At 41.3% G+C, this 26,360-nt stretch overlaps 3 protein-coding genes across 3 annotated transcripts; 1 reads left to right on the plus strand and 2 right to left on the minus strand.

Annotated features, from left to right (window-relative positions):
• frmd5a (FERM domain containing 5a) lies at positions 1-13,956 on the plus strand. Its single transcript, XM_079567255.1, has 14 exons — positions 1-363; positions 3,714-3,818; positions 5,157-5,199; positions 7,231-7,309; positions 7,694-7,791; positions 8,316-8,439; positions 9,109-9,196; positions 9,292-9,380; positions 9,591-9,654; positions 9,722-9,813; positions 10,090-10,164; positions 11,091-11,159; positions 11,222-11,328; positions 12,661-13,956. The coding sequence occupies exons 1-14, from the start codon at positions 262-264 to the stop codon at positions 13,221-13,223; spliced, it is 1,698 nt and encodes a 565-aa protein (XP_079423381.1). The 5' UTR covers positions 1-261; the 3' UTR covers positions 13,224-13,956.
• Positions 13,957-15,657: 1,701 nt separating this feature from the next.
• Positions 15,658-24,351, minus strand: blm (BLM RecQ like helicase). The gene is made up of 19 exons (XM_079567254.1): positions 24,229-24,351; positions 24,029-24,126; positions 23,837-23,951; positions 22,940-23,556; positions 22,490-22,666; positions 22,283-22,401; positions 22,093-22,206; positions 21,898-21,996; positions 21,676-21,824; positions 20,634-20,740; positions 20,393-20,553; positions 20,069-20,264; positions 19,764-19,954; positions 19,538-19,682; positions 18,223-18,422; positions 17,944-18,139; positions 17,731-17,853; positions 16,060-16,282; positions 15,658-15,892 (listed from the first exon to the last, which is right to left on the minus strand). Exons 1-19 carry the CDS (start codon positions 24,312-24,314, stop codon positions 15,724-15,726), a joined length of 3,285 nt encoding a protein of 1,094 aa, XP_079423380.1. The 5' UTR covers positions 24,315-24,351; the 3' UTR covers positions 15,658-15,723.
• A 320-nt stretch (positions 24,352-24,671) lies between these two features.
• On the minus strand, positions 24,672-25,823 carry LOC306972006 (uncharacterized protein; the record flags this gene model as incomplete). Its single annotated transcript, XM_079568450.1, has 4 exons — positions 25,518-25,823; positions 25,352-25,412; positions 24,769-25,270; positions 24,672-24,682 (listed from the first exon to the last, which is right to left on the minus strand). The coding sequence occupies exons 1-4, from the start codon at positions 25,610-25,612 to the stop codon at positions 24,672-24,674; spliced, it is 669 nt and encodes a 222-aa protein (XP_079424576.1). The 5' UTR covers positions 25,613-25,823.
• Between the last annotated feature and the right edge of the window lie 537 nt (positions 25,824-26,360).

Below are 26,360 nucleotides of genomic sequence, written 5' to 3' on the forward strand. Positions count from 1 at the left end.
ACAGCAGTGAAAGCTGAAAGATAATCCTCGCTGGGGCAGACAGTGCGGGGCTGGATGCCTTACGGATCTGAATAGCCATCCTCGGACAGTCAAATCGGCCGAGCCACACTTTCACATGAAGGGAAAACAATGGAGTTATCTACGGCGGCTGACCCGGTGGCTCCAAGTCTTCTGTGGGAGCAGATAATGTGGTCAATGGGACGTCCTCAGTTGTGCCGCGGTTGAGTTCATTGTTCTGGTCCTAGACCTGGCGCTGGGAAGATGTTGAGCCGATTTAAAAGCGGCAGCATCAAGAATCTCGAGCGGGAATACAGCTGCACCGTGAGGCTGCTGGACGACACAGAGTACACCTGCACCATCCAGGTCAGTCACCTGTGGACAGCTTTGTTCACTCTGACCACTGCTGCACCTGTCTGCTGGCGGGGGACCCTCTAACCATTTCACTAGCAAAGAGGAGCCAGCCAGGTTTCCCTCTCATGATAAACAAACGGATGAATAAGGTCTATGATTGGGGCAGGAGTGATATGGTCAATGGTTTTGCCCAAGTGCATTGTGCAAATGAGTTGTAGAGGCACATGTGTTGTTGTTGTTGTCACCACAACTGCCTGTCTGTTGACATGTGATTGTTGATTTTAGTCTTCCTTGATGCTCTTCCATAATGCACACACAGGTGGGTGTCAGGTGTTGCCAGGTGGTTAGACTGACTTTTTGACAAATCAATGATTCAGGTGGACTTTTCTATTCCCTTATGGAAAATAGATCTTTTTGATTATTCAAGCAGTGCCACTTATTCGGCTCCTCTGTGATCATCTTGGGCCAAGATAGCAGGAATGGATGAAGGAACCATTCTGACACATGGGGTCAAGTTTGTCACTTTACAAACTTATTACAGTATCTTGTAATTACTGTCCTGTAGTATTGAAAAAGTCATGTTATTCTTGCTGTGGATTCCCTGTAGTCTGTTGCTGTGGCCCTTTCTTTGAAGGCTGCCTGGTTTTTATCTTTGCACTACTTTCAAGAGCTGTCACTTCAGTCCCAGTTTTGATTCTTTGAAGTCTACAGCAGAATATCCCAGAGCAACATGTGCAGCACTGCAGCAGATTCTTGCGGCACAAACCTTCTCACTCCCAAGTATCCTGAGAACAGGTCAGTGCCGGGACAGAGCTGGAGCTGAGCCCGATGCCCACTGAGCAGCAGGTGTGAGAGGGAAGGACAAATATAGATGCTTTTAATTTGCTTCAGAAGTGGTGGAACATATTAAGTGGAACAGCCAGGTCCTGGTTTGTGTCCTCATTTTCTCCTTTTTTGTCATTTCAGTTTCAAAAGATGAAAACACACATAGGTTTTGATTGGATATGCAAAACAAAAGCTTGCTTATATATATATATCCACTTTGCATAATTCAGCAAATATATTTGAACAGTTTAGTATTTGTGTTTCATGTTTTATAACTTAAATACCCTGTTGTATATTTTTATATATAGGCTACATTTGGTATTGCTGGTATGTTTGTTTGTGTATCAGCATTTCCGTCAGTTTAGGTACTCTTGTGATGTAACATGAAACTAAGTGATGGACTGATGGTACTTCATTTTGTTGTCTTCAGCTGTATTTGACTTTGTGTGTGGGAAAGTTCTTTGGCGTTTCTTGTACCGGAGAGTGTGTGTGCACTTGAGCATAGCTGGGACCTGCCGTTGCTACGGTGACTCCAGTTACTGTGAAAACCTGAACAAAGTCGAAATGCGTTTGTGCTCCTGTCCCATTTCTAATAAAGGACTTTTAATAAGTCAGAGGCACCTCTGACCTCCTCTCCATGCTTTCAAATGATAAACATGTTTGGTTAAGCTCAAATAAAACTGAACTGACATTATCATTCTGTTTTCATCCTTTACATAAGAATGCAGTATAGGAAAAAATATTGTTTAGGAACCAGTAAGTTAAAGTACTGGTAGATTACCAATTTTTAAAAAAAAAATAGGGAAAAAAACCTGAAAGGCACTAATCCCCAGATACATAACCAATCCAAAAATGATCTTTCTTGACATCTCTCAAGAAGTCTGCTCCGGACCACACAGTGGAGGGCTATTCGCTGCTCAGGACCACACAACATCCACACAGTTCATATGTGGACGCTGCACATGCACCCTCTGATTTCTGGAGGCAGCGCTGTGACCGGGTTGTCCTATTGCAGTTGGGATTATTTTCTCCTACAAGATGTTTATTATGTAACCATAGCGAGAGGATTATGAGATATGAGCGGCTTTTAGACAGTGCTCAAAAACATTCTGCTGGATGTCACTAATCCATCGATTTTTAAATAATGGTCAATACTGCACAAAACTTCAAAAAGAACACCAAAAGACATCACTCATTCACAAAATAATGTTCAGAACATTGATTCTCTGGTGCTTTAGCTTCTGGACCCATCGTCAACCTTTCACTGACATGCTATAATCAAAAACAAAACAAAAATCATTTTAAACCTTGACCCTGTTTTACACAGTCCTCTCGACTCACTTATAGATTATAGGGGTGAACATTGAAAACTGTCCAAAGAACATGTGGTTCAGTACATCATACATTGTTCAGCAATTTTCCCTCTGAATGATAAAATACCAGTGATTCAGGACCCGGGCTGCACATCACCTGAGAGACATCATCTTGTGAAATAATAAACCAAACAATAGAAATAATTGTATCGCTTTGCCATGCTGCAATCAAGGACCTTTTAAAAGTCCACCCGTTTGTCCCACGGCAGCCCTGCATCATCCACAGCAAACCTATGGCACTGCAGCCCCCCCTCCACCTCCCCACCCTGTACCCTGGCCCAAACAAAGAGCTCTTTGAATACTGCCCCTTTGTGACGGCAGAGAGCCCTCCGTGCAGCTCTGTGCTTAAACAGGCTCATTTGCTGCTAATGTGTTAGCAACCTAGCAAGAGCCCTGTCTGCTTGTAAAAACAGGGGCACAGGCTTCGCAATTGCAAATACATGCTCAAAGCTAGTGCCGACACTGTGAATGACAATTATTTAGTAGTTACATACCACACCAGGGCACCCATGAAACTCAAATTCTTCGTCTGACACGTTAAAGAAAAGAATTATGCAGTGATAATCCCACCCACATTATTCTATAGCCTTATTCCTATGTGTTTTATCTCAATATCTGTGGCCATCAGACCAAGTAAATCCACATTGCTCATATTTTAACACACTTTACTAGATTAGTTCTGCCCACCATTTAACTTAATAACCATTCTATTCAAACAGCTCTAAATTTTGAGTATTGAGAGTAGATTGTGTGTAGTACAGCCCTGGATTTACTCCGGCATCCTTAAAAAGTCAGCTGTTATTGTCCAGCTGAATCTCTGCTGCAGCATCCTTATGTACATTTCTGTTACTTTCACGGAAAAGAGGAGAGGAGAGGAGAGGAGAGGAGAGGAGAGGAGAGGAGAGGAGAGGAGAGGAGAGGAGAGGAGAGGAGAGGAGAGGAGAGGAGAGGAGAGGAGAGGAGAGGGTCTCTGACTGTGTGCTTGAATATTGTGCCAAACTCTGCCATGCTACCTGTCTCCCCCTTTGTACACTGGTCAATAATTTATTTTAATTTCACTTTATTAAAAAGTGACAATTAAAATCCACCGGCGATGTACAAAAATACTGTTGCTCTTGAAAAGGTTGGTCGTTGAGTATTGATGTGCCTCTGCTCTTTCCACAGCGAGACGCGAAGGGCCAGTACTTGTTCGACTTGATCTGCCTCCACCTCAACCTGTTGGAGAAGGACTACTTTGGCATTAGATACGTGGACCCAGACAAACAGCGGGTGAGACATGCACGCTGTAACATGCATCGTTCTTTAATCATTCTGACAACACCGTCAACATGTGTATTTATCACCAAATCATGAACAATATTATGTCTATGTCTTCAGTAGAGTTCACTCATTCATTCAAGTTGTGCCAGTTGCTATCAGGTCACACCCCTCAATAGAGCTGCACGATTTTTGGACTGCATTTTCTTCAAATAAGCAAATTGATGATGTAAGTCGGCCCAAGTCAGCCCTAATTCTAACAGTATTCCCTAAAAAAATTAGTTCAGTCCGTGTTCACGTCACACCATCAGCCACGTCTTACGATCAGCTGTTCAACAAACTTATTCCCATGACAACTGGCATCGACCTGTCAAAGCACCGACACCCACGCATGCACGTACGCACTTCCCTGATGTTACGCAGTGGTCACTCCTCTCCCTCGTGGTTAAATACAGTGAGGGTGATATATGCGAAGTGAGGAAAAAATGGACTTTAATCGGCTCATGAAGAGGAAAGTTTCACTGCAGCTGGAAGGAAAAGACGGGAAAGAGAGACATACCATGATGATATAAAGCTGATCCATTTTGCCATGTCAGATCAGTAATCCAAACGTCCTCATGAGTATACATTTGAATATTTTTTTGTTGTTGCATTATTAACAATTGAGAGTAGACAAAATATCTATTCCTAAACTGTCTGGTTTTATACACGACAATTTTCATGGAGACAGATCAGATTAAAATTTATCTTTGTGATTTGCTAATTACAAGCATTAGTTACAAGTTGCATTTTCAGTATGATTGCAATTCATTGTGCTGCCCTACAACTAATTGCACTACTGTTCACTCATTCATTCAGTCTGTGTCACCCTAAACTCCTTAATGACTGGTGCAGTCCATCTTTACTTCACTTACTACTATTACTTACTCTCTTCAACGAGATAGGCAGCACTCTCCCGATACCTCTTTTCTAGTGACTGATCCACAGAGTTCTTCTAGGAACGTAAAAGCACTGCCTCCCTCCACTGAGCTCCATGTATTTTTCATGTCTTCATCAAGTTACTGTATCTGTGACACACCATTGTGAATCAGGCTCTGGAGAGTGCAGCAGGAGCAAGTAAACAGTGCTGCACAATATGTGACTTTTAACCACACAGACTCCCCTCATAACCTCAATTTACGGTGAAACTAACAGCTATATGCCCCTACACGTGTCATTGTTGGGTGATTGAACGTCTCTTTGTGCTGAATTTAATTTGTGTTGTCAAACTCACTGTCTGAGTTTGTTCAGGGACAGATTATCAACCGAATGTATTAGAACTTTTTTTTTTCTTGTTCTGTCCAATTGCAGCACTGGTTGGAATACACCAAATCAATCGCAAAGCAGATCAAATGTAAGTTCTACATTTTTTTTTGCTGATATTTCAAATAAGAGAGAGAAAAACTTTAAAGCCACACTGCGGAACGTTCCAGGTTATATGTTTGCAGTGTCTTATTCATTTTTCACCATAATCTTGTATTGATGATGGGAGCTTGTGACCAAAGATCGTCAATGGGGTTCAGATCTGGAGGCCAATCCATGTGTGAAAATTATTTCATGCACCCTGAGCCTGAGCATTATCCTAATCCTAATCCCGGCATTGCTATCTTGGAATATGCCTGTGCCGTCTGGGAAGAATCCATTAATTGAAGAACCTGGGCACATAGTGTTGCTGAACCTACAGTAGACCTGACCAACTGCAGCAACCCCAGATCATAACATTTAGTTAAATTCTGGTGGCAACGTTTTTCACCTTTTGATCGGCAGTGTATTAACAACATTGCCAGCCATACCAACTAACCAACATAACAAATTCATTATAATTATCAGCTAGCCAGCAAACAATACTATATTTTTATACAGTGTGATATATTGGAAGAGGATGGTATGTATTTCAATCTCATGTTCGTCAAAGCAAAGCAGCAACATTTCCATATAGACGAGCTGGTGATTTGCTCCCAACAGAGGCAGGCCCATAGACTGTAAAAAAAAAAAATAGACAGCGTCTGCTCACTCCTCCCCGTTTGTGTTAATAACCACGTTCAACAGGGAATCCATGCTGGATTTACAGCCTCCTCCTATCCAGCTCCGACCGAGCATGTTCCTAAAAAGGGCATAAAGGCGGGATCTTCACTGTAGACTCGGCCCTCGCGGGATGTGTAGTTCAGTCGCAACCTGTCAATGAAAGTTAGGCCCTCATTAATATACATACAAGAATTCGAAAATGTACATTACGAAAACCCGCCTGGTTTCTTTAAAGGGGCTAGATACAAGTTGGCCATTTTATGCTCACTACTACCATCTCAGGTCATACGTGTAACTGCACCTTCTATATTAAGCTTGTGCATGACGGCAATTCGGACCCGAAGTAAATCTTTTTGAGTGACAGTGCAGGATTTTAGAGGCAGTTGTGGTGAACAGTAGGGGGAGGAAAATACATAATTTTAACATTTTTAAACTCTGTATAGTCCCTTTAACTGTACCTAACCCAGCGTTGTCACAGGAGGAATAGCTGTAATAATAACGTACACGTGTATTGCGCTTTACAAGTCTTTATTACAAAGTTTCTCAAAGCGCTACACTGTCGTCAGTATTCATTCACTCTATACTTGGTGGGGGCAAGCTACTGTTGTAGCCACAGCTGGCCTGGATAGACTGACTGAAGCAAGGCAACCAGTCTGTGCCATCAGCCCCTCCGACTACCACCAACCACTCACTTACTCACTACATTCACCCAGGCTTCCTGGTGTTCCCAAACGGTCTCCCGTCGAAGTACCGACCAGGCCCTTCTCTGCTTAGCTTCCAAGTTCTGACGGGATCGGGCACAGCGAAGGCGGTATGGCTGTAGAAAAGTTTAACATAATTAGGAACCAGGCTTTACAGTTGTTTAAAACGTGTGTAAAGAGCAATGCTCTCTAGTGGAAAACTGGCTTTTTCTGCAGCCACTAGATGGAGGTACTGCAGCAATGGTGTCCCCCTGCGTCGTAGTCACGGAATTGTGCTACACGTGGCCATTGGGCGAGTCCCAGGGTTTCCAGGTTACAGTGAAATTTAGAGGTTTTTTGTTGTTTGTGAAAAAAATCACTTGAGTGAGTTTTTACCATGCTGTTTTCCATGTAAATGTTATTTTTAAGCATATTTCTTGATAATAATCACTATCTCAAATGACAATACCTAAAATCCAAGGCAATCAGTGCTACTCTTTCAATCAGAGGGGGAAAAAGGAATGGCTGCAGACTCGCAGTTCACAGTGGCACTCTGATTTTACTTTATTAATTGGATGAAATGTATCACAGTGTGGCTTTAAATTATGTTTTGGTGATGTTAAAAAAGTAATGAACAATGACATTACAGCCCATTTAACTGTAATGTTTGGCTCCTCCAGCTCAGCCTCCGTTCATCATGTGTCTGAGAGTGAAGTTCTACCCACCAGAGCCGGCTGCTCTCAGAGAGGAGATCACCAGGTAAGTCCTCAGCACACACAGGACAGAAAAAAGGTCCCATGTTCAAGCCCCTCGCCATCAGGACCTTCTGTGTGGACTTCAGTTCTATCTAAAGATATGGGCCTTTCAAACTGTGCAGCTGTGTAGACTCCTTAAACAAAGCTTCATCCATTCAGCACAGAGTAGGACAGGGTGATATGATGATAAAAATCAAATGTGATCTGATTCATGTGATAGTCTTTTGTTTTGTAGAGATTATATATTATATTATTCAGAATATGTTGTTGACAAATGTGGAAATAGTGAACACACACATGTACATACTGTTTTTCCTCCCGTGTATCATGGTGACCCTGAACTGTCTGCTGTTTTAGTATTGACTCAAGCTCTAACATCCTTTTGCAGATATCTCATCTTCCTTCAAGTCAAGAGAGACCTGTACCACGGCCGGCTGCTGTGCAAAAGCTCGGAGGCGGCAGTGTTGGCTGCCCACATTCTTCAGGGTAAAAACATGCTGCACTTTAAGTTGCCTCCACAAGCTGTGTTTGAGCATGGGAACAAAATGAACAAACAACTCAAACATACAGTATAACTTAGACTTTGTGTTCCTCCAGTAAAAAGCATGTAACTCGTACGCCCACCAGATAGAGCTGTGCCCCTGACACGGTTTGGTGATTTCGCTGGGATGTCGGCTATATCTGATGGGCGTGCTGGTCATCAAAACTAGCCATGAGGAAGCTCCCTAGATGGGGACTGAAACATCGACTCCTTTTTTAACTGTATGTGAAAGTTGTTTTGTTGTAATGTTAGAAATTTGAAGTAACCAGCTGCATAAATCGGAATTGTTTTACTCCTTATCATCCAGGTACTATAACTCTTGTAGCCTGGCTGTACTATTTCAAAGCCTTTCACCACTCTGCAGTTCATTAGCATATCATGTGCTAAATCCTGCATATGTATTGTCTGGCAAATGTGATGGCATTGGTCTTTTTCCTAAAAATACCATCCTTTGACTTTTGTATCACAGCTGAGATGGGTAATTATGACCCGGGAAAGCATCCTGACGGGTACAGCTCCAAATTCCAATTCTTCCCCAAACACTCGGAGAAGCTGGAGCGGCGCATTGCAGAGGTTCACAAAAGTGAACTCCGGTGAGTGTTCCAAGGGTCAAGTGGGACAAGGGTCACCAAGCATTTTTAGGGCTGCTTCAATTGCATCACGTTGTTTGGAGGCTACCAGTTCAAAAAAGTATTTGAAATGACTTAAAGTTACACAATTAACCACATTATGTCACAGATTTATGCTTTAAACAAACAGTCAAAAGAAGAGACTCACTGTTTGGCCCTGTCAAAGTATTGGAATTTAAAAAGTGATCAATTTGTAGAATAATACCTAAGGGCTAATGAGCAAGTCCTAGGGATGACCCCTGATCTAGAAGAGCTATTCAATATTATTATACAATGGATATGCTATGGTTTAGGATTTACTCACAGTGAAGACCAAATAGAGCTGACTTGTAAAGAGAAGCAGTGCATTTCACTCTGTACTCTGCTTCCCTCTAGTGGTTGTTTCACTCCCCAGTGACTTTGGTGGAGTATTTTACGTATTTTTAAGTACAAATGTTTAAATGTACAATTATCTTCCCAACTTGGATTTAGATGCTTTACAGCGATTCAAATATTACATTTGAAGCTCCTAATTTAAGTGTTAATATTCTAAAACCATAACAATATTATGATCCTGCAAGGCTCCAATATACAAAGTGGTGCAGTTGTGCTAAATTTGAAGAGTTACTGTAACAGACGCTCTGGTTCTGCTAGTGGACAAACACCGGAAACATCAGAGAGGAACTTTCTTCAGAAGGCCCAGATCTTGGAGACATATGGTGTGGATCCACATCCATGTCAGGTAGGACCTTGACAACCCCCCCCCCCCCCCCCCCCTCCCCCCCTCCTCTTTAATAACTTAAATATAATGTCACGATGTATTGACTGTTTTTATAGGACTTGTATGGAAACCCAGCCTTCCTCGCCTTCACTCCCTTTGGTTTTGTGGTTCTTCAGGGAAATAAAAGAGTTCACTTTCTGAAGTGGTAAAGTTTTCACTCCATACACCTGAATAATTAATGACCTGTGTGCTGATTTTTGAGAGACTATTTGGATCTGTGTGAACATTTTGCGCAGTATTGAAAAAGGCAGATTGGTTAAAAAAATAAAAAATCCCTTATGAACTAAACTATGCTAGCATTGAATGACCTAAATATTGTTGTTATATTGTTTCTTCATTGTGTATGTTTCAACAGGAATGAGGTGACCAAGCTTAAGTTCGAAGGCAAGACTTTCTACTTGTATGCCCATCAGAGAGAGGTGAGACACAGGGACATTCACTCACATGTGGCTGCAGCTCTGTGATCACTGCGTCTTGTTTACCCAGGACAGAAAGAGCATGTTGACTTACTTCGCCCCCACCCCGGAGGCCTGCAAACATCTGTGGAAGTGTGGAGTGGAGCACCAGGCCTTCTACAAGTGAGGACAACCTACTCTAGTCAAAGCTTATGGTTAAAAAAATAAACAAAGATGCAGTTTGCCCTGTCTTATATTTGATATTTGATCATAGGCTAACTGTCAAAATCTTTGTTATTTTGGCAAAGCCCCACTAAAAATCACCAATTTAGAGCCGCTGGTCTCGTGCTGTTCCCTGTGTACAAGCTTTGCCGCTAATTGGAGGAGTCTGGGGATGTACTCTGTGTGGAGCTCAAACAAATCACTGTAGATGTAACTTCTTTGTGTGCTCTCCATCAGGCTGGAGAGGTCCAGTCAGGTCCGAACTGTGTCCAGCAGCAACCTGTTCTTCAAAGGCAGCCGCTTTCGTTACAGGTAACAATCACACACTTCCTCTTTCACTCCAGTAGAGGGCTGCTTCTTTAAAGAGCGTGTGAACCAGATCTGGACCAGGTTACATACATTTATATTTGTAAAAAACCTCCAAAAAGCCATAATGCAGTATAATATAATGTAGCATTTTAATTGAAAACTTTGACATGGTAACAAAGGAAACGTTAAAACTGAAATTTGCACATACTTTGGTCTTCATTTCACTTTTTGGCAGAGGCAGGTACCAGCACTCAGTTACATTTACTCAACTCGTACATGTAGTACATTTTGTGTGTACTTCTTAGAGCAGTCAGTAATCAGTAATTCTGCTGTGAGTAAATCTGTGACAAAAGCTTCATGTGACATGGAAATAAAGAATTAAAGGCCATTAAAGGTCATGATTTTGCCTCATAAAATAAATGTAAATGTAATTCGTGGACAAAACAAGCCTGAAGTGTGAAGTTTACATTATTTTATGATTTGTTGATTTATGTTTAACACAAATATTTTTTACACTCAAAACCTATTCAGTCTTAAAGGGACTATACGTAGTTTAAAAATATTTAAATTAAGTACATTCCTCCTCCACATGTTCCATCCATGTCCAAATGTGTAGAATTATTCACCACAACTGCCTCTAAAATCCTGCACTGTCACTCAAAAAGTTGCTGGGTCCGAAGTGCCGACATGCACAACCTTAATATAGAGACTGCAGTTACACGTACGACCTGAGGTGGCAGTAGTGAGTATAAAAATGACCAACTTGCATCTAGTCCCTTTTAAGAACTATTTTTTACTTGACAAATTATTTGAGTCACTACTTTTTACTTCTACTTGAGTCAAATGTTTTAAAGTAACTCTTGCTATGTTTGTTGGTCAGTGTAGGTGAGTTATCCACAGAAATGACAATTGTTCTATGATTTTGACAGCGGACGTGTGGCTAAAGAGGTAATGGAGCAGAGTGCCAAAATCAAGCGGGACCCTCCAGAAATACACAGGTACTGTAGGGACAGCTCAAGCCTTTGTGATGTTTATATATTAACGAGTTTCTTGTGTTCAGGCCTGGTATGGTGCCAAGCAGAAGTTGTCCCTCCATCCCACACGGCCCTCGCCTCAGCAGTGTTCCTCGCACAAGGAGGAGGGCTGTGCACATATCCATCATGGAGGGTAAGAAAGGCCATTCTACAGATTTACACCTCAACCAATTTGAGAATACCTAAAGGGTGAAGACAACACTGAAATAAATCTGGGCATCTATTATTGGTACAGCATTATCAGAAACTCCCATGACGTTAGTGCTTGTCCACACTAACAGTGGTGTATCAACAAGAGCAATGGCCCACTTCAGAGTCACAGAGGGTCTGTGGGCCAGGTGTGCGTGTCACTCATTCAGACGGTAGGCAGAGAGAGGAGAGAAAGAGCTGCTATCTGAGCCTCCTCCCCCAGTGTGCACTGTGTAGGCTGAATATTTGAATGGTATAAATACCCCAGCCTGAAATAGCCAGGGTCATCTCTCCATGTATGTAGCTGCCGTGGGTGGGGCTAAGCCTGGCCCAGTCCTCTCATTCTAGTGCTGGTTTAGAAGCACCGTTTGACCTCTGGCTCTGAAGCACTTTGGGACCTAATTCATTAGTTTTGTGGGAGACTGCGGCCTGGACTGGCCTGTGGGACCATTAGGAAGGATTTGAACACGTTGCAACCATGGTCAAGTGTCTTATCCGCATCACCACCCGGGTGAATGTGCACCTGCGTATGATCAACCACTGCTACCGCGATGTGAAGGTGCGAGTGCTGAGCCTGGGGCCCCGTATGCTGGGGAAGGCCTTGGGTGTTCTCCCCCTGTACCCTGCTCTGACAGGACAGGAGTCGTCCGGCACATCCCCCCTCCCCAGCACCCCAGTACCCTGCGCTCAGCCTGCTCAACCCAGCGCTGCTCCAGGTAACGTCTTTAGTAGCTACATTTCTAGAACAGCAGCAGGAAGTGGTGATGTCCACAAATGTTCTGAAATGGTCACATGCATGACAGAATTGTATTTTTATTCAACATGGGGAAGGGCACAGCAATATAATACCACAAAACATGTAACATGCTGCTCACTGCACTAAAGTAATGTGCAACTGAACCATATTGTCTTCTTGACACACACACACACATACACACACAAAATAACTATGCGATAACATTATGTCAAAACACAAGTACACTCTGTAACCGTTATTCACACAAGTACACGTTGTACGAGGATATGAAATCCTTCTCTTACCGTCTTGGGTGTTGGTGTGTGAGTGGTTGGTTGTAGTCAGCGGGTCTGATGGTGCAGATTACCAGCCAATGTGAGCTATCATTGGAAACTGCTATACACAAATACCCATTCGTGTGATAAACTGCCCATAAAGACAGTTATTATGGTCCATGTAGGACCTCACAAGAAGTCAAGTGTACTGTAGTGTACTGAAGAATCCTGTATCATCCATCTCTCTTTTCCTGTCTTTGTGAAGGTCTGGAGTCATTGCGGGACAGTGCCCACTCCACTCCGGTGCGTTCTGTGTCCCACGGAGAGTCGTTGATCCCACGCTCTCGGAGCCATGCAGACAGTAGTGATGGACTGGCTGTCATCTCTGACCAAACCTACAGCCCTTCAGAAAGTGTGCTGCCCACCCCAGAACACAGCACGGACGCCTCCCGCTACATCAACGGGACCCCGTGCAGTATTGAGGAGGAGCGCGAATCTGAGGCCGGGACCCCCACTGACGCGGAGGGCGCAGCGTTGGGAGCGGAGGCAGCAGCGGAGGAAGGCGAGTCTGCTCTAAGTGATGTGGAAAAGGTCAATAAGTTTGTACTGAGTGTCCTTCGCCTCCTGCTGGTCACCATCAGCCTGCTGCTCATGCTGCTGCTGCTCCTCATCATGCTCACAGAGTCAGACCTGGACATTGCTTTTCTGCGGGACATTCGTCAAACGCCTGAGTTCCAACAGTTCCATTTCGAGTACTTCTGTCCGCTGCGGCGCTGGGCCGCCTGTAAGATGCGCTGGATGGGATCTCTGCTCATTAAGGATGTGTGAAACAGTGTGAGACCGTTGGACTTTGTTAAACTCAGAGGCTTGATCCCCTGGGACTGGAGGATTTCACCTCTCGCCTCCTCATTTGGCCTCTTTTATGCTTTTCTATGAAAATGTCAACTTATTTCAGGTATTTTTTGAATAATAGCATTTTTTTTGCAACTTATTGAGATATTTATTTTTTATTAATTGCATTCTGTATATTTTGGAAGGGAAGAATATATTTGTCTGAATGATCAAGAGTAAGTTGAATAATGGAAAAGATGGTTGTTGCAAGTCAGTGCCTGAAGCGAAGGTTGAACCATAAATCAATAAGACATTTATAACGCACTTTACATTTGTAAACGAATCTCCTTGGTGCGTATTTATTTTAGATCCAGCGTAAGTTAAGTATTTAGAGCTCTGTGTTTCATGCGCTTTTTTCAGAACTTTGGTGTAAAATACAGCACGTTGAGCCTGTTGCTTTGACAAGCCATGACATGAACCTTCACTGTGAGGGTGCAGATTGCTCTGATGCCCTCAGTGAAGCCTCAGATGGTGAAATGTTTTTGACTTCGAACTGCAAAAAACAAAGACCAGCTCACTTCTTTTTGAATGTTTTCATTGTGATTCTTTTAGCATGGATGAGTTTCCGCGCAGTGGAAGTCTCTAAATGATTTTGAGTGAAATTTGAGTCCTTTGTGTTCTGCTGATACGGACGTGAGCAGGTCGGCCGATTAAATGGAAGCAGAAATGGTCACAGCAATAGGTTTCATTCAGTTGTTGTGTCCAGTTTGTGGGTAAATGTGATTTACTATTGATGAATTTGTGGCGATAGAGACATGATAGTGCCAGCGTAGATAACCAGTTAAATGAGTGGTTACTAGAACTCGGCTCAAGGGAAACACTGGTTCGATTTGTGGAGGTTGTTTGTGCACATTCTACACAGGAAATGTGTTCGTTCTTCTGAAATAGTATTTTTACTACATATTTTAGCAATAGTTAGTTTTGTGTTTTTCTACAAAAGTGTTAACGTAGATGAAATGCTTTAGGGCTGTTTTAAGTGAGCTCAGATGTATTTTTGGAAATGCTGTAAGGTGTGCCTAGAATGTTTAGACAGAATCATAATATTTTCACACATTGGAGAATTTTTATCAGCCAACATTTTAAATTATTTCGTTATTTATTAAATGATTACTCTAATGGTGTGTTAGAGTGAATGCTTTTAAACAAATTTATCTCGACATTAAATGGTTATGATGGATAGGAATGAATGTCTTACCCATTGATTTTTTTTAAAGAAAGCAATATTGCTATAACTGTGGTTGACATTAGTACCACGTGCAGAGGCCTTTTGCCGTGAGGTTTTAGATCAGGGAAACCTTACTCTTTGATACGGACTTCAGCAACGTGGCTTTATCATGTGACATTTCAGTATTTCAAACATTGTTTCTCTGAGGTGTTGCCTTCACTGTTGGAGGAACTAAACAATTTACGGTTTTACCAGCCCATTTGTGGCCCACTACTGCAGAGCAGTACAAATCTGAAATATTATACAATAACTAAGTAACTAAACAATAACTAAGTAACTAAAGTTTGTCCAAGCTGATTGAATAAGAGAGTTTTAAAGATATTTACATTATCTCACACCTCGTTTCTGAATTGAATTCCAATTAGTGGCTGCTATTTTAGCATAATGTTGCATTTTTGGACTTTCTTAACAATCAGGCAGAATTGTTAAGTCACTGAACACTAGAAAAATGTGCAAATAAGCAACACATGATGGGCTGTGCAATATATAAATATGCCCAATGTTCAAACTATTTGAAAAAAAACGAAACACTGTCCAGCTCCATTTCACACAAAATTATTATACATTTCTTTACATTAATGAGTTTATGTTTTGTGTTGGGACAATACTAAGGGTCCTTCTGTAATTTTGGTTGGTAGAAGGCATCCATTATGCAGCTGTGCTTTAACGTTTCATATTTTGGAAATAATGCAATAATGTGATATACGCAGCTGTACTGCATTTTGTGTCATTTAGATAATGTTTATTTTCTTCTTTAAGGCCTTTTGAGAAATACAAATTGTTTCTTACAAGGAAACAATAAATCACAACTTCGAACAGAAACTACAATAAACTACAGGTCGTCCGTGCTTCAGTTTGTGCTCCATTCTATTGTATTTATTACATTATATAGTATGTTATAAAAAATACGCCTGCCAAATTCACATAACCAGCCATTCCGAACTCTTATTTGTTAATGGTATATTCTCTGTACACAACAGTTTAAAGTCTGATTTGCTCTTCTGGTCCTTTGTGCCATTAATAACGTACTGTAAACATGAAATAAACAATGAATAAACTGTAAACATAATGCTCTCTGTGTGTAATCAATAGATTCAGACTTCAGCAAATATATATTGCTTTATTATTTGAAAATGCACATAAAAACATAACCACTAGACAATTGAATGTACAAACAGAAATATGCATTACATATACAACTGTAAACAGGTCCTACGTTAGGTGTGAAAATGCAGGCTTTAAAAATGGCCGCGCACCTGCCTGCGGGGTGGGAACAGATAAAAATCCCGGTCTTTTGCCTCCTGCCTCTCCAGCCGAGGCCCTTGATCCGCCCCTGGAGCCGGACGAGGACCAAGACTTGTTATTCCCGCTGTAGCCACGACTGATGACACATGCAACAAAGAACCAGAGAAGAGAGTCAGAGTTACATGCATAAACGCCATCGTCATTGAGTGAACCATGGACTGGACTAACAGATAATAACTATTCCAGTGCTATAGGGACACAAGAGCAGGTTAACTCTAGGCTTCAGAATATTGCGGATCCTACCCCTTGGAGTTCCCACTGGAGTTGTTGTATCCTTTTCGTTTCTTGTTGTATTTGAAGAACGGAGTCTTCTTCCGCTTTTGCCCCTGTCCACCTCTTTTCCCAAAGTAAGTGGAAGACTCTGCATCGTCATCATTGTCTTCGTCATCGTAGTTAAAGTTGGAGTTTGGGCGTCCTCGATTCGTGTCTATCCATCCATCTGTATCTCCTTCCGGATGCTCCTCCACTAGAAATAAAACACAGAAAAGTGAACAGTGCCATCCCATCAAATTAAGGATTTATTCATTCAAGCCAGACAGTTTTGCTTGAAGTATCAGTGTTTTTCTATGAGATTTTTAATTTGTGTTTTTTACAAGCTGAGCCATAATAATGAAAATTATAACAAATAAAGGCTACACATATCTCACTTTGCATGTAATGAGTCTATATCATATATTAGTTTCAGAGTTTAAGTTGAATAACAGAAGTGAATGCACTTTTTCATGATAATTATATGACGAGCACTTGTATATAAGCTATACTCGTTAAGTTAGCTTTTGGTGGTGCAGACCATTTTTTTCCAGATAAAAAAAATGGAGGACCAAATCTCTCCATAAAGACAACCTCAAGAATATATTTTTCTACATAGAACTGCTGGTGTACAGGAGGTGTTGTGGTCCAAGCACAAAGGACACTGTCTATTTCTTTTTGTTTTGGAAACAGAGTTGTTTTTGATAAAGTCGCAGTTTGATCGGCGTCATAGCATGGAGCTAGAACATTTTTTTTTTTTTTTTAATCTGGCAGAACACTTTCTCCCACCACTTATTTTTAGCTCATCGTCATTATGTTATCATCATTAAAAAAGTGCTCAACGTAATAATATCTTTATAGTGTTTGCTGACGAACACAACACTGGACAGTAATAGGGCTGAGTACCGTTAAACGATACAAAAAAAACAAAAACATTTAGGTACTATTGAAAAAATAAAAGTATCGAAAGCAGGTACCAAAAAGAAAAAGAAAATCTTTATATTCAAGTTGATGCTGTTGGTCATCAAATTTTAAAAGGAAAAATGAAGTGAATGACAAGATGAAAAAAATAAAAATAAAAAAAAAATAAAAAGGGGAAAAATGTGTGTAAATTTGAGAAAAATTGGGCAAAACATTGAAAAAATTGAAAATGTGGGGCAAAAAAAAAAAAAAAAAAGGAAAATAAAATCGGGTAAGAAATTGGGGGAAAAAGTAGGAATAAATTGGGGAAATTTAGGGAATAAATATGGAAAATTTGGGAAAATAAATAAATAAAAGCTTTGAAAGTGTTTTTTCTGCCCTTTTGTAGTTAAAGGAAGTTACTTGGTTGTTTCGTCTCAAACAAATGATACAACTGCAAAAGAAATGAATTGGAAGGAAAATGAATAAATTAACATTATTAATCTGTTTTATGGTTGTATTATATTCTAAGTATAGCAGGTATCAAAATAAATATCGTTCAAGTATCGGTATTGAAAACCAAGTATGGTTAAAGTACCTGGATCGAAAAAACATTAACGGTACCCAGCCCTAGACAGTAGCAGCTGTGACCTCTGTTGTGAATGGTCATAATTCTTAAAATGATCGTTGTTTTATACAGGGGGCTGGATTTTGCCTTGTCCTGTACATTAAGAACATCTTATGCATTGTGTTAGAAAGTCGTACCAGGCAGCTGCCACTCGGAGTACTTCTGCAGAACTTGAATGACTTCTGCTCCGTATTTCTCCAGTTTATCCTCAGTTACACCGTCAATCTGCAGGAGGACCTCAGGGTCAGAGGACAGCTTCTCTGTGACAGGTACAGCACAAAGAAAACATGTTATAAAATGTTAATTATGTTAATGTGGAGTTTGAGTTGTGCCTTGATTAGTTACATTACCGGAGATCTTTTTGAGTGAGGCTGTGGAGAAGATGTTGTAATAGTGGACGCTGAACGCTTTGCCCAGCTCTTTGCACAGATCCGTCAGCTCTTTCAGACACTGTGCGACCATCTCCTCTCGCTTGGACACGCTCTTTGTCACCGCCGCCTTCTGTCGCCTCATGCTGGACACACTCTCAGTCTCGTAGAAGTCCACCTGGAGGCAATGTTAATGTCAGCTTTGTCTGCAAACCACATTTCAGATTTCAGAGGAGCAGCAGAATGAGCAGACTCTCTAACCTGCATGTGCCCGGACAGAACATTCATGGCCTTGGGTCCGGCCGACACATAAGCCACAGCCTGACCCCCGTTGGTGATGTAGAGATCCTCAACCAAGATATTATCCAGAACTAGCTTCTTAAACAGACGGTCAGCGTTGTGCTTGGAGTAAGCAGCTCCCTTTGCAAACAGACCCGACTGTACTTTGGCAGCTTTAGCTCCTGAAAGGTGATTTGTTAAAAGCCAGGGTTATTCAGTTCACTGCAGTAACAATTTCTATGTACTGTATTTTAGATAGAATTAGGTAAATGAAAGTGAGCAACAGTGCTTCCCACAGATTTATGCTGAGACTATGGTGGTACAGGCTATTCTTCTGTTTTTGGGGAAAAAAATAAAATAATTATTACTGTTTCCTAGCCATTTTTCAATACTATAGTTAAGTGATTCTCAGCTGGTGGGTCGGGTCCCAAAAGTAGGTCGTGGAACCATTTTCTGTCGGTCACAAGCCTATTCCAGGGAAGATTTCATTATTTTCTATCTGAAACTGCATGGAAACAAGGCTGTTAAAATGAATGCCATTGGGTAGGCATATCTACTGCATGTTCAATGAAGCCTTATGTGGAGAATACAATATTTAATGAAATGACAAAGATGTTTATTTGGGTTGCATCTCGCCATCCTGGGGTAATGGTGGGTCCTGAGGCCATACCACTTGAGAACCACTGCTATAGTTGATATCGTTGTGTAATATACACTGCCTGACCCAAAAAAATCGGACTGCCTTTGTGGCATTGCTAGAATAAGCATCTACAATGACAGCGCTGCATTGATTTTTCACCAAGATCTAGTATTGATGATGGGAGTGTGACCACACTGCAAAGCCTTCTCCAGCACATCCCAAAGATTCTCAATGGGGTTAAGATCTAGAGTCTAGACTCTGTGTTGGCCAATCCATGAGTGCAAATGATGTCTCATGCTCCCTGAACTGCTAAGTCAATGCTGATGAATCTGAGCATTGTCATGTTGGAATATGCCCGTGCCATCAGGGAAGAAGAAGAAATCCATTGATGGAATAACCTGGTCATTCAGGATGTTCAGGTCGTCAGCTGATCTCATTCTTTTGGCTCATAGTTTTGCTCAAATTAGACCTGACCGACTGCAGCCATGCCAGATCAGAACAGTTAAGTGCAGGTGGCGACTTAATTTTTTGGTCAGGCAGTGTAATTAACAACAGAAATGGTCACTCAGCTTGTTTTTAGAATATGCGGGAAGCACCACATTCTCACTTAGTGGGAAACAATCAGTGAATCAGATGCCCATGTTCTTCAGTCATTACCTGTGAAAATGTCCACCAGCATGTTCAGGGTCAGCCGCATTTGTTGACCGGTTTTGCCATATCTTTGTCCAACCTTTTCACATTTCTCCTGGACAAACCTCACAATGTTCTTCACGTCTTCAGTCACGTTTCTCACTTTGAATTGCTGAAAAATCAATCATCAACACAGGCAAGATGTCAAATTGAATGTCTGTAGCACATACGATGACAAATGGTGCGCTCTTACATTAGGCCTGGTGCAGTTGTCGCAGCTCACGTCAGAGTGCTCTTTACAGAAGTTCCTGTTGAAGTTGAGCTCCCCGAAGTAAGCCAGCAGCTGAATCCTGCGGCACTCCATGGCGTTCTCACAGAACTGCACCATGCTCTGGAGGTTGTTGAAATGAGTCGCTTTGGCGTGTCTGTCTCCCTCCCTATCCACTGTTCAAAGCACACACAACATTTTAAAGTAAGGCTACGACAAAAAGATTCCCATAGATGATAATCGTCTTGCTAATTCAAATTTAAAGCATTTTTATTTTACAATTGACTTACTGCTGAGGATCCTCTTGATGCGGTGCACGTCGGAGTATGAGTAGAACAGAATGCACTGGGATATTTCTCCGTCGCGTCCCGCTCGCCCCGACTCCTGGTAGTAGCCCTCCACAGATTTGGGCAGACTGGCATGGATTACGTAGCGTACGTCGGGCTTGTCTATGCCCATCCCAAATGCAATGGTGGCACAGATGACCTAACACACACACACACACACACACACACTAAAACAACAACAGTTCTTTGATCACACAAAACGGCTGGACAGGACATGATTCAAAGCTCCGTCTTGCAGAATATGGGCCCTTTTGCAGCACTTCTCACCTGGCAGCCATCTTGGTTGATCCACTTGGTTTGCACGTATTCTCTGTCGCCGTCGCTCAGGCCTGCGTGATAGGACAGAGCCATGATCCCCGCTCTCTGAAGACTCTCGGCCATAGCGTCACAGTCATTACGGGACAGGCAGTACACGATGCCTGAATCGCCTACAACGCAAACAAAAGTCAATCGGTTTCTAGCATCAAATCGGTTATACTGTTCCAAAACACAGCGATGACAAACTCACGAGGATAATGCTTTTTGATCCAGTCTCTGCAGTCTTCGTCTACCTTTTTGGGCTTTTTGGGCAGCACGGAGTACTTCAGATTGGTTCGGTTGAAACTCATCGTAAACCTGTATTAAATCAAATCTGAATTGTAATTTTTTAAGACCTTTTCACAGGTTTTATTCACCCCACAACATTCTGAAGCTCTACACTTTAAAAAACGAGGGGGCAGCTAAGTATTTTCAGGTCAAGTCATTTGCACATATTTTACTGACTCAGCGTTCTCTCATCCAAAGATTTGGAGCCCTAATATGTAGTGAGGGTTTTTACAAGTGGCGGTAAGTCAAACAAAATACTTTTTAATGTAATTTCAATGCCTAAATCTTGGCGTATTTCATTTCGTCAGAATTGTAAACATCCAATCAAACAGGGGAATGGGGACAAACTGCGTAAAACGCCAGTCACAACTCAAACTGAATTAGTTTTAAATCATTATTTATTTTTTTTGATTAATGTATGCAGTAAAAAATAGTTGAGCAATGTCATTGGTGTGGCTCTGTCTCTAAGGAAAATTATTATTTGATTTCATTTTCAGGCTTTAATTTTGGCATAATTAATTTAAGACGTTTTTAATGCCCCGTGGAAATCCTGTGTAAGGCAGACAATTTTGGTGCAACATGCCCCCAAAATAGCATATTGTATTTTTCAGCTTCAACTCACTATTCTATCTTGATAAATGACTCCCTAAAACATACATTTACACTTTCATTGTCATTTTGCAATTAGCATTTCCTATTCTGGCTAAGCAATAAAACCTCTTCTCTAAAATCATTTTATTTTTGGAGTCTATTCCAGAAAGATTCAATGACAACATTAGTTCAGTCTATTATTATAATTCCTATTATGTTCAAATCTATTTTGTGCAAGTTCTTGCTTGAACCAATCACAATATGGTTCAACTTTCTGTTTTAATTTCTCAAAATAGTTAATCGCCCAAAAAGTAATACCCCTGCTCTCCTTCAGAGGTCATGACAGTTCTGAAACACGAGGGGGTGGTACGTACACTTGTGGCTTGGTCATGTTCAGCTGGTTGAGAATGTCCTTCTGAACTCGAGGGGTGGCAGTCGCTGTCAAAGCCATCATGGGAACGTTGGGGAATTTCTGACGCAGCTCATGTAATCGTTTGTAATCCGGACGGAAATCATGGCCCCACTGAAAATACCACAGGGTCATTTTCAGATCTTTGGGGAACAGATATGAATGTGTTATAGTCGATGGTACTAACCTGGCTGACACAGTGGGCTTCGTCAATAACAAACCGGGTCAGGAGAGCTCGTTCATAAAGGTTTTGGAGAGCACTTACCAACTTGTTACTTGCACTGATCTTAGGGAGAAGAAAGCACACTTCATTACAACACTGAATATTATTACAAACACTGCATCGCCCTTTTAGATTGAGCAGAAAGTGTAAATGTATTACCTTCTCAGGAGTAACATAGAGCAACTTCACAATGGGCTCTTTTCTCGAGAGCTGCATGTAGATCCTTGCTGCTTCATTCTCATTTTTGTCTCCACTCAAGCTTGTTGCTGGAATCTACAGAGTGTAAAATTACATAAGAGCCAGATATGAAAATGCTGTGGAAAATCCAATAGCTGTTGCTCATACTTACATCTAAAGTGGTCAACTTCTGAACTTGGTCTACAATGAGAGATTTGAGTGGGGAGATAACAACTGTGACTCCCGGTGAAACACAGGCAGGGAGTTGGTAGCACAAACTTTTACCTCCACCTACAAAACCAAACCAGGGGCATTATTAACCATGAGCAAAAGGCAGTGACAGTTACATGAAAGTCATCCATAGAAAATCGCTACGAACCCGTGGGCATCAGTATAAACGTATCTTCACCCAGAAGAGTGGCGTTGATGGACTCCAGCTGGTTGAACCTGAACTGGTGAAGCCCAAATCTCTTGTGAAAGATTTTCATCATCTCTTGAGAATGAGGGAAGTTGTAGCCTCGGAGGCGGTCGTGGGCTGGATTTCTGAAAGTGGGTTCTGCAGAAACACGATAAAATAGTGAAGAAAATGAACTCTATAAATGGCATTACGGCAAAAATAAACAACGTGAAGGCGTAACAGTAACAACAAACATCCAATTACTTCATTAATCTTTCCATTAATGTATTTAGTTTGATCTGTTAAAAGTCATATATAATACTTTTGTTCAGGCTTTTACAATCATATCAGACCCCGTTAGCTTTGATACAGCTTTGATACAGCTTTGATACAGCTAGATTAATATTCTTGCTTGACCATGCCGTATTTTACCTTCAGAAAATGTTTTTGCTTGCTTCTTTGCTGGAGCTGATGTGTTTTTTTTTGTGTCCCATGAATTCATGCTTGATGTGCCCTCCCTTATGCTTGTATTTACAGGTCTAGAGTTCAGCCCAGACACAGAGGACTTTGTTGGTTCATCAAAATAACCCGGTATATCCGAGTCGTTCAGGTCATCGATGTCAAAGTCGTCATCACAAAAGTCATCGGGAATGTCCTCAATCTTCAGCTGTGTCTTGTTCCCGCTGCTCTGTGTTGGCTTCGTGGGAGTAAAGAAGAAATCGGAGTCGCCTATGTCTATGCTTGACTTCTTCATAAAAGTCTGGTTTGGGGGCGCGTGTGTTGATGGAGAATCGCATGCGAATTCATCCTCAACAAATACTGGACTCTTGGTTTTGTTCTGTTTGGTATGAAGGACACTGTCAGAGTGATCGGAGTCGTAGTCCACACAGATGACTGAGGATCTCCTGGACTGAGTCGAAGTAAAGGCTCTCGCCGGGGTGCAGATTGGGGAGCTGTCTTTGAAGCTGGACTCTGAAAGCACAGTGCTGTCTGGCTGCTGGGCTTTGAAAAGGGAAGCGCGACCACTGCCGATTGCAATAATTCTTTTTCTGGAACAGATTAAAAATATTGTTACGTCATGATGGACAAACAGACGAAAGGAATCACAGGCAAATTTAATCCTGGAACATTATTATACAATGATAGGACATCATCGAAATAGTAGTACTTTTATTCATATGTTCGATCAAGTCAGACGCGCCTCTAATACAGTCATGGTGTTTACGAATGCAACAAAGTAATCAAAGTAAATGTAAAAGCTCTTCACTTGACGATGTCTGATTCTACTGCGTGAGATAATTAAATGTAGTCAATTTTTCATGCACCAACCTCATTGCCCTCTTTAGCAGCAGCTCATTCCCGCAGGACAGGGCAATGAGTTCATGCTCCGGGACAGTATCCACCAGCGCACAAATGGATTCCATGATGCTGTACAGCTCATCTCCTGAGGGGGAAAACGCATAATTTAAACGCAGTTGACATGATCATCATAACATCATACATATAAGTGAGGTCACTGACCCCTGTCTTTGGAAGCGTCTTTCATGGGCTCAGAAACAACTGCTGCTCGTCTTTGTGACTGGATCGATTTAGACCCTTTTTCAGCAACAGCCTTGAGTCTGTCGGGGAAAATCTTATAAGTGTGTGCAAGAATGAATGAACATTAACTTAATACACAATATTTGAAATAGCAAAGCAAAAATAAACAAGCTGAGATTGACCTTTCTGAAAAATCCGGTGAGATTTTCACTGGACTTGGAGAGGGAGCAACATAATCCAAATGGTCTTCAGGCTCAGATTCATCCATGACTTCAATTACTTTAGTGGGGGTAAATGTACTCTTATTGTCTAAAGATTTAAAAATAAAAACATAGAGAATACACAGAGGGAATAAATGCATAACTAAGTGACACAGACCACTTACACATGAATTAATCAACTGTTCGGAAATAATACAATAAAATGTTTGTGTAGGTTGTGGTTCTTAGTCATCCAGGAATGTAGTAGAGATTTAATAATTAATAGGACAGGGTTGATTGAGTAGAGAATTAAACCAGCCCTGCTGACAATATTTGAAAATCTCTATTACAATAAAAAAAAAAACTTTAATATTTTGGAAGCACGACGTCTGAACGTAGAGCAAGTTAGAAAAATAAAAAATGTTTTAATCCCACACTATGCCAAAAATACACGTATTGTCTATACGCCCATACATTTTCTTGTTATAAAAAATATCAGAGCTTTTCCAGTAAAGATATTACCTGGTGGTGGTGGAACAGCACACACATCATTGTCCTCTTCACTTTCACTCACAATGGGCTTTCGTTCAACAGGAGGCTGTTTTTGTGTCTTCTTTATTGGAGAGTCAATTACATAATCAAAAAGGTCGTCGGTCAGACTAGGAGTTGGGGAAATTGCCTCATCGTCCTTTTTTGCTGCTGTAGTCAAGTCATTTCTCAAGTTCAGCTGTGTGACAGGGCTCGCCTTTTTCTCGTTAGATACAGAGGACACAGTTCTGTGTTTCTGTCCCAAAATTTCAGGACTGGTTTTCGTTTTAACAGGGGATTCGAAGTCATCAATATCGTCCCAATCGTCCATAGGGAATGTTAGGGACGCATCAAGAACTGAGGACCTAGTGCCAGTACCAGGGTCAGCTGACTTAACAGGACCAGAGGGCTGTGGCTTTGATGGAGTGGGGTCCAACTTGCTTTTTGAACTCGTAGAGAAGAAGTTGTTGATTTTGACATTTTGACACTTCTCAGGCTTAGAAGAAATTTAAGAAGAGACATGCACTGATTAATACAGATGGATGCTAACATTTTTGAGACCATTTACAGGCATTACCTTAGCTGGGATTTCGGCTTTTGTTGTTCCTGATGATGACTTCTTTTTGAAACTAAAGCTTCTAAAAATATAGCATACAAATTAGATAAACAAGGAGGACAGGTGTTATTCAATGACCGGGCTAAGAAATGATTGTCATGCATACACATTTTATTGGCATACTTACCCTGGTTTGGTTTTCGCCAAAGACAGCTTACTCTGGGAAGTACTGCTGTGTTTTGCTAGTTGTTCTAATAGATTATTTTGTGGCAGACCCGCCATAGTTTAGGGCTGAGTGCTAAAGCTAGCTTTAGCTCAGTACTGAGAGACTCCAGTTTGTGTTCCAGACCAGACACAAACGTGACAGTGAACTGGACTTCAATGGACAGTTCTTACGTGTGCCGATATTTAAGAATCCCAGATGAAATACGCAACTGCATAGTTTGTTTTGTACTAAACGTGGTTCTGAGAAAGAAAACAAAGATTTTGCGCCGAATCAATGAGCCTTCCTCTGATTGGTCAATCGTCAAACCACCAACACAGCCATTGCCTCATGGGTAATGTAGTTTAGTGGTACGAGTTTCGGGATCCTGCCTGCCTCTAGTGATCCAAGTTTTTTTTTTTTTTTTTTTTTTATCCAACTTAATGTGACGTCATATCGCTAAGCATTATGGGATTAGCAGCAATTGTAAACTAATGGAGATTTTAAAAGTTAAAATACTGGAGTTATTGTTCACATTAAAACACTTGGACACCACAGCGTGTTAGGTGTATTTACCAGCAGTAACTCAGCTGCTTACGGAGTTGTTCCACGGCTTTTTTCACCACTTTTTATACTGTTTTAGCTAATGTTAGTCAATGGAAATGTATGCTAACAGCTGCAAAGATGGCGGATCTCCATGGTAACTGGAATTTCGCCATATCTAATTATAAAAATGGGAAATAAAGAATAGCATATATGTGTATTATCAAGTTGTAGTGATTCATTCTGAAGCTGCTTGCCTGTAGCCAGCCCTTTCTTAGCTTGTAT

Source organism: Gobius niger (assembly GCF_951799975.1).
Source record: "Gobius niger genome assembly, chromosome: 12".
In the NCBI taxonomy this organism is placed as follows: domain Eukaryota; kingdom Metazoa; phylum Chordata; class Actinopteri; order Gobiiformes; family Gobiidae; genus Gobius; species Gobius niger.

Excerpts from the sequence above, each read along its gene's own strand:
- frmd5a (XM_079567255.1), top strand. The coding sequence starts at position 262 with ATGTTGAGCCGATTTAAAAGCGGCAGCATCAAGAATCTCGAGCGGGAA. Across the intron at positions 7,792-8,315 it reads GGCTGCCCACATTCTTCAGG|CTGAGATGGGTAATTATGAC; the intron begins GTAAAAACATGC and ends TTTGTATCACAG. Across the intron at positions 10,165-11,090 it reads GGCAGCCGCTTTCGTTACAG|CGGACGTGTGGCTAAAGAGG; the intron begins GTAACAATCACA and ends TGATTTTGACAG.
- blm (XM_079567254.1), bottom strand. The coding sequence starts at position 24,314 with ATGGATGAATCTGAGCCTGAAGACCATTTGGATTATGTTGCTCCCTCT. Across the intron at positions 21,997-22,092 it reads TCTATGTTACTCCTGAGAAG|ATCAGTGCAAGTAACAAGTT; the intron begins GTAATACATTTA and ends CTTCTCCCTAAG. Across the intron at positions 18,423-19,537 it reads GCTGGTGGACATTTTCACAG|GAGCTAAAGCTGCCAAAGTA; the intron begins GTAATGACTGAA and ends ATCACCTTTCAG.